At 28.8% G+C, this 8059-nt stretch overlaps 1 protein-coding gene and 1 pseudogene across 2 annotated transcripts; one reads left to right on the forward strand and one right to left on the reverse strand.

The window, feature by feature from the left end:
- The first annotated feature begins 386 nt into the window (after positions 1-386).
- On the forward strand, positions 387-2312 carry LOC113391324 (charged multivesicular body protein 1b-like). Of its 2 annotated transcripts, XM_026605326.1 has the most exons (5): positions 387-574; positions 1165-1409; positions 1682-1902; positions 1975-2104; positions 2178-2312. In XM_026605326.1, exons 1-4 carry the CDS (start codon positions 553-555, stop codon positions 2096-2098), a joined length of 612 nt encoding a protein of 203 aa, XP_026461111.1. In that variant the 5' UTR covers positions 387-552; the 3' UTR covers positions 2099-2104; positions 2178-2312. The 2 variants fall into 2 exon arrangements, with proteins under 2 accessions (XP_026461111.1, XP_026483057.1); XM_026627272.1 differs by lacking the exon at positions 2178-2312 and having other exon boundaries at positions 1975-2167.
- A 1222-nt stretch (positions 2313-3534) lies between these two features.
- On the reverse strand, positions 3535-5989 carry LOC113391289 (annotated as a pseudogene).
- Positions 5990-8059: the final 2070 nt, after the last annotated feature.

Raw genomic sequence — 8059 nt, forward strand, 5'->3', positions numbered from 1 at the left:
TATACGTTATTTCTTTGAACTTGTACGTAAACGTTGATCTGTGCTACGGTATAAGTTCAATTGTACAGTGAAGGCATTAAGATATTTCATCGAATCCTCAATTTTGAAAATGAATATGCGTAGAGAAGATGTTATACTTCTTTACACTTCTTATAATTGAACTGTATCAAGAAAAAAAATATTATGGAATCCTAAAAATTTCAAATGTATCAAATTGCTCGCAGTGTGCGTCGCGCACAAGAGCCAACGCATGCGTGCGTCGCGAACAGGATTCGCCGCACGGATTCGTGCAGTGGGGACGCAGCATATGATATCGTTCATAGATAAATCGCTCTTTGACAAGAATGAATGACTACCAACATCATAATTATTAAAGTGCTGTCATCACGCTGTCAAATACTTGTGATGAATTTGTAAATAAATTGTAAATAAGAAATTAAATTTTTTGTTAAAAATTATAATAGGACGTAATTAGAATTATTTTGAAAATATTTGGTACTTTGGTAGATTTAATAACATTTTTGAGAATAAGGCTTCAACACGGGTAACGAAATGTCTGCCTCGGCCATGGAAAGTATCCTTTTTGTTTAATATATTAACAAATACTAGACTTGATTTTTTTATTAGAATGACACAATATATTTAACCTGCTTGGAAACAAGATAATATTTGTAACTTATCACATCTTTGCCCATGTCATAATAGTTCTGATGAAATGATTCATCAAATAACACTTGAATAAGCGGCAAGCATAATGTTTGCAGAGAATATAAAATGAAATATATATTTTACAAATGCTCAAAATCATTGTAAATTACTTTTTTTTTAAATATGTCACCAACATAACTTTGATTGGGTTCTAGACTACATTGTAAGGAAAGGGTGTCAATGTTGATTTGAACTAGAAAGTTTCATTTCAGTTTATTTGAGCATATACTCAATTCTGGACCTAATAGCTTTTATTATGCTAATATATAATGTTTTATATTTTAAATAATCATTAACGTAAATTTATTTTATACCATACTATTTTGTAATAATAATATGTTCTGTGATGTGAAGAGAATTGCAAATTAACTTTATATACAGAATACTATGCATGCAAAGTTCTAACCAGGTGTCAAATTTATATCACTATATATTTTCTTCATTGATGATGATCAGAACATCTCTTTAATTTAAAATTTGCTGTAAAAGAACTGGAACGAAATTCAAAAAGATGCGAAAAAGAAGAAAAAGTGGAGAAAGCAAAAACAAAGAAAGCTATTCAGAAGGGCAATATGGAAGGAGCAAGAATACATGCTGAAAATGCAATTCGACAAAAAAATCAAGCATTGAATTATCTTCGCATGAGTGCCAGAGTTGATGCCGTAGCTAGTAGAGTACAAACTGCCTTAACTACTAGAAAGGTATTTATATAACGATGCAAGATTGATTATCAATTCAAATTTGTTTGATAAGCATAAAATAACACTATACTTAATACCTGGCACTTGATTTTTGTGTTTCCCTTTTTTGTGTCGATGTACTTTTTAATTTAAATGTGTTATTATTGTTACATATTGGAATATAATAAGAGGAATATGATAAGAGATTCGTTTTTTCTTCCTTTGAAGCACAAATGTTATTTTCATTTTTCTTATTCATTAATATTTTAAATATTTTAAAATTTTTAAATTAGGTTACTAATTCTATGGCTGGTGTTGTGAAAGCTATGGATGCAGCAATGAAGGGTATGAATTTGGAAAAGATCTCTGGTCTTATGGATAAATTTGAATCTCAATTTGAAGATTTGGATGTGCAAAGTAGCTACATGGAAAATGCTATGTCTACCACAACAACAACTACAGTTCCTCAAGGCGATGTTGACCAACTTATGCAACAAGTAGCTGATGAGGCAGGGTAAGTAAAAATTGTTTAAATTATATTCTTAGCGATTGTTTTTACATCAACTATGATACATGACATTTACAGCCTTGAATTAAATATGGAACTGCCTCAAGGAATAGGCTCAACTGCTATAGGTGCATCCACACAAGCTTCGCAAGAGCAAGAAGAATTAACCCAAAGATTGGCTAAACTCAGACAATCAGAATAACTAAATGTATTGTATAATTTTTATAAAGATATGAAATATGTAAGTTAGAGTTCACACAAAAATTAATAATTTTTTTCAGTATACAAATTAAGAGTTACTGGAAATATATTTGAAATATAACATTATTACTATGTGGCACTTTCAAGTCAAATTGGGCATGTGATAAATATTAAAATTTGCTTAAGCTTTTATTAATACAATATTATTAGTGCGCTTAATTGGAAATCCAGTATCAGCTGCTATTTTAAATAATTTTGTCAGATACTTGTATATTTTAAAATGGTTAAAATTTTAATATAATTTTTTAATTGTTACTAGCATTTGTTATTTCAATAATAAAGCCACATACAATTTACAAAGTTTCTCTAGGCGTAGCGTCTCTAATTCAAGAATAAAATTGTAAAATAATTTAATTTGAGCTAATCAAACAAAATAAAACCGTGATGCCTTGAGTTTCATTGTCATTTTGTAGACATTTGAATTTTAATCAAGGTGCTCTTTTAAGTATTGCCTTATTCATAATTATCATTAAGCACTTTTGCGTTCTTTTGATGCAATCGGGTATATTCCTTGACATTGTCCTTGTATTAAAATTATTGTTGAAAATTAAAATTAAACTTATTTTTTTACAAAATCTTCATTGAGTATTACATAAACCTGTTTTGATTCTAGTGTTCTCATGCTATAGTGAGTATTATGCTATATAGATGAAAGTGGAATATATAAAAAAATACATTACTTTATAATTTTATTTACTATAAAGTTCATATATTACATTAAACGATATGACTAACAAATTAAATAAATATATATATTTAAACAAAAAACTAAAATAAAAACTTTTGAAGTTATAAAAAATTTATGAAAAAGAAACACAACCTTTAACCATATTTAAAATGCTGTAAATGAAAATTAAGTACTTATTAAGTATTTATATAATAATTGGTAACAAGTCCCAGCTTTGTTATACAACTAATATTTATCTTTCCAAATTCATGTAATTTTAATTACCTAAGACAAATATGCAATCAAAAAGCATTTGGAGGGCAAGCATTTGGAAGAGATGATATTTATCAAAAATCACAGATGTACCAGTCATGGCTAACCATGAAACAATTTTATACAATAAAATTTATTTCAAAAGGTGTCGCAAGCATGCTTATGTTGACTAAATTCTGCTATGATTCTTATCATTTGTGTAATTAATTTAATATCAAGTTCCAATGAATTCATATCAGAAAAAAATAGTATAGAATAAATGAGCATATTTTTCCCAATTTCTACATCAGAATATATTTCAATTTATTCAAATTTTTTAATTAGCCAAAGCTGTGTCTGTAAAAAAATCAATTTCATCTAATTTATAATTTTCAAAGCATATTGTCATCATATACTTTTTAGTAACTTACATTAGTTGATTAGAAATCTTCAATCACATTTCATTTCTTTTATATCTTTGTGAACATATTAATATATGTGATACATATATTATTAATTTTATTCTATTTAAAACATACTTTAGGCAAATTGGCAACTTTAAGATTATACTATGGAAATGAATATAAACACAGGCAGTTTTGAAAAACTCAGACATATTTTAAAGATATTTAAAATTTGTAAGATACAATTTCCTACTTTTGAAACAATTGTTTCTGCGGAAAGCTTCAACGGGACGCATATTTTAAACGCTTTCATCTTCAATGTTTGTGTAACTTGATAATTTATTATTCATCAAAAATACATTCTAAGCCTAATAAGTATTCTATATTTGAAATGTCTTGTTCTTATCTTATAACCTTCTTGTTTTTTACCACTTAATAATTATTAATAATGAATGAATTCAGGTAAGATTGTAAGGCTTTTTCATAAAAATTTATATAAGGAATAAAATACTTCTTTATTGAGTGTTAATTTAAGAAAAAAATGTAGCGTATTCATACGATTTGACTGTGCAATTTGAAATATTTAGATATTTCAGCCACATAGTATGCAAATATTGAAGGCAAATCATGTAGTGACACCAAAAAGGATGAATTTATTATAAAAATACACGTCCACGAAACTTTTTGTCTGAGGTTCATGTAACACGCGGAGAAAATAGTTGTATTAATATTAGTCAACAATTAACCAATTCTCCTATTTTGAATTTTTCAAATATTCTGTTGAGCCCAATAGTTGCACCAACATAATTCACTCAATATTCATTCACGCTAAATAATCAGCCATACAATTTCAAACGCCCCAGCGTCTACATTTGCACGGTTAGTGGGCCTTGAGTTTATTATGCTCGTACTCCGACCGAGACTGAAGGGATTGCGATTTTGCGGCATGTTTGCCGCCTTCGCCCAGATAACTTTTGTAGAAGAAGCGCGCGAATAGTACGAAGTAACTGAAATACATCGCAATGGACAGCTTGATGTTCATCGGGCTAATGTGGCAAGCACCGGTACCAGCCGTCTGTAGAAAACCGTGCGCCCAGATATTGATAGCACAACCCACTATCATTTGAATTAACTGCAATGATGTGATTACCATCGCAAACCACCTGTGGGAAATACAAAACAAACATTGAGCACAAATATATTATTTTTCTATAACTTTTCTGATTAAATCCATTGGAAACATACAAAATCGTTTATATTAAATAACGTTCTATGGAATAATATTGCTAGTGCAGTAAACGGAGAGGAAAAAAGGGTATAACCTCTAAATTTTTTTACTGTGCTCCGAATTGAATGAAATTTTGGAACTAGGTTCATCTTACCCCCAAGTTCAAAAGTGAAAACAATTCGGGTTGCGCCATCACCCCCCAGGGGGATGACACCCCCTCTCAATTGTGTAATTACATTTTTTCAAAATAACGTCGGAAATCGATAGAAGAACTATTTATAAGAAAAAAATGTCTTCTATAGTTTTTCAAAAAAACTAATACTTTTCAAGTTACTGGCCACTAAATATTCATATATTTTTGGTGTTTTTCTTCGTTTTTTTGCAAATATCTCCTAAAATATATATTTTAACGAAAATCATGTTATGAACAAAATAATGTCAATAAAAATTTTAATAAATCGGTATTACATAAAGTGTTCTAGGAAAAATATTAAGCAAGATTTGAAAGAGCAAAGTCGTTTTTTATTTCGTTCAAGATTTAATTGTTGTATTTAAAGCCATCTAGTGTCGAGGTTTTACATTTTATGCATTTCGGTGAAATTGGGTTTTATAGTGCTCAACATAAGCTTTAAAATGAGTGCTGTTACAAGTTTTTTGCGTGTAAAATGAGTGAGCTATCGTGCAAATAAGAAGCATATACGAAGTTTTTTTCTTTTAAATCATATGGTTTAATGAGCGCCATTTCCACCAGAATTAGAGTAATTCACATTCCATCTAGAATTCACTTCATTATAGACATCTTGATGGATTCTAGCAGATTCATTACTTTAGTACAAACTATGTTCAGAAAACTCACGATTTTATAAAAAAAAAATTTTCCATTTTCCAATTTCATTCAATTCGGAGCACCGTAAAAAAATTCAGACCTAAAACGCTCCTATAAACGTTTACTGCACTATGCTGTCAATAACTTCCTACTTCCTATGAATAAAATTAATGTCCAATCACCTGGGTGGAGCCAAACGTAAACTGCGAAGTGCGAAGTATGAATACATGACGGAATGCACACAGTAGTTCATCACAATAAACCATCTTGCACTTGAAGTATATTCGGTGTAGGAGAACCAGGAATAAAGTAAAACGGTTATGTGATGATACCAGTGTAGGAAGATTAGCGGTTGCTTGCGCAAAACTATGAACAAAGTGTCGCCCAACTCGGGGAGTTTAGACAGCACGAACAACCATGTCCAAAAGCCGCTTACACGATCTTGTTCGATGAAGCTAAAAAACAAAGAATCACTAACTTAGTACTAATTTATTATATAGCATATAAATGGTGTATTACATATTACACTATCAACCTTAATCAATTTAAGTGATTTTTTTTTCAAATTTCAAATGTGATTGATCTTATTATTTTGCATCAAATTGGAAAACTAAAAGATTATTTATGTCAGCACGTCGAAAAATTATCAAATAGTTTATGTTAATATTTGTTAATTTTGAGGATATTTTCTACCAAAGCATATTATTCACGAGATACACATCAGTTCAAATTGAAAAATGTACTTGATTGATAAATATTATTGTAATATATATATATATATATATATATATATATATATATATATATATATATATATATATATATATATATTAGGGTGGTCCTTAATTTGGACATATTTGAATTTCTTTGCTCCCAAGGGCTCAAATGGTACCAAATTAATAAAAAAGAATTCTCTGAAAGTTTTAGCTCCAAATATTAACTTTTAAATAGTGCGCAATTTAATCAAACTTCGTATGGAAATAGCATAGAAAAAATTTTGAAAATTAAAAAAAAAATTTTTAGTTATAACTTAGCGACAAATGAAATAAAGGTGAAAATTCGTGCCATTTTTTATTGAAAATTCGACGCTCTGCAAAATTTTTGAATTTTTTTCATGCTATTTCCATACAAAACTTTGATTGATTTGCGCTCTATCTAAAAGACAATATTAAGAGCTAAAACTTTCAAAGAATTGTTTTTTATCCATTTGGAACCATTTGAGATCTTGGGAGCACGGAAATTCGAAAGTGTCCGTATTATGGACAACCCTAATATATATATATATATATATATATATATATATACATATATATATATATATATATATATATATATATATATATATATGATAATATATATGATAGTTTTTGTGAAATGATGTTGTGGAGAAAAAACTTGATTCTTTGAAGGCCTAGTTGTAATATGATGATAGCTTTGTCGACGTTGATACATATTTGAAATATTTTGCAACCCAATCAAATAAATATTATCATATATATATATATATATATATATATATATATATATATATGTTTGAGAGTAACGAATTATGAAAAACATTAAAGTTTTTAAATATTACAAATTAATAAATTTAAAAATTTTAATTACTTTGGAATGTTAATATCTGAAGCTGAATTAATCGCATGTAACTACTGCAGTATATATGCAGTTTCAGTTAGTTAGCCATGATCATAAAACCATGAATGATGCCGTAAAGATCGCTACATATGATCCCTTTGTCTGGAACAATCTCAATATATGTTTTGTATTAAAACTATTCGTTTTATTTAGGATTGTTAATTAATTATTTTAATTGTTTATTATTCAATAGTTAATTCTACATATGATATGATACTATAAACTGTTTGTTATCAAATGAAGATATAATGAAAATTGGAAATTAATCTATGAAGCTAATAGAATTATTTGCAATGGCATTTTTACGTGATGTTTCAAATCATTTTGAATCAAATGAGACCAAATTTGAAAAAATTATGTGTGTGTGTGGGTATGCGAATCGATTTTTGACCTTTCGTTGATGTTTTGTCGAAATTAACGAAATAAACGAAATAATAGTTGAACATTTTACCTAAATGGATGAATCTTATTCATTAGGTTGCTTATGTATAGGTACGTATCGGGAAGTGCATGCAACTTGCCTTAAGGCAAAATGCCACTTACAACTAGTTAATTCGATTTGAATCAAATCACTGCATTTGTCTTTTCGAATGACGCAATGTGCGAATGGAGATGATTTGAAGGCGGCACACACGCATGCGATAAACAGCATTTGACGCGCGATTGGAAAGCTGCGGTTGTTCGGTTTCTCTCATCCGAGCTGATTATGCATTTATATGTTCGAATGCTGTACGTTATTACGTGAAAATTCCGATAAAAACAACCTGTGCAATTGGCATCTTTAAAATTATTTGAAAATTCATTCATTTGCTAGCTTTATCATTATCATTATATTAAATCAATTATTATCAATGGACCTAATTAAATTATCATCAATATCTAAGTTA

This window comes from Ctenocephalides felis, unplaced genomic scaffold, assembly GCF_003426905.1.
Source record: "Ctenocephalides felis isolate EL2017-DRISC unplaced genomic scaffold, ASM342690v1 CF-g0.4_SCAFFOLD_00234, whole genome shotgun sequence".
Classification (NCBI taxonomy): Eukaryota; Metazoa; Arthropoda; class Insecta; order Siphonaptera; family Pulicidae; genus Ctenocephalides; species Ctenocephalides felis.

Coding starts and splice junctions, on each gene's coding strand:
- LOC113391324 (XM_026605326.1), top strand. CDS start 553: ATGTCTGCCTCGGCCATGGAAA. Junction 575..1,164: donor GTCTGCCTCGGCCATGGAAA/GTATCCTTTTTG, acceptor GATGATGATCAG/AACATCTCTTTAATTTAAAA. Junction 1,903..1,974: donor CAAGTAGCTGATGAGGCAGG/GTAAGTAAAAAT, acceptor TGACATTTACAG/CCTTGAATTAAATATGGAAC.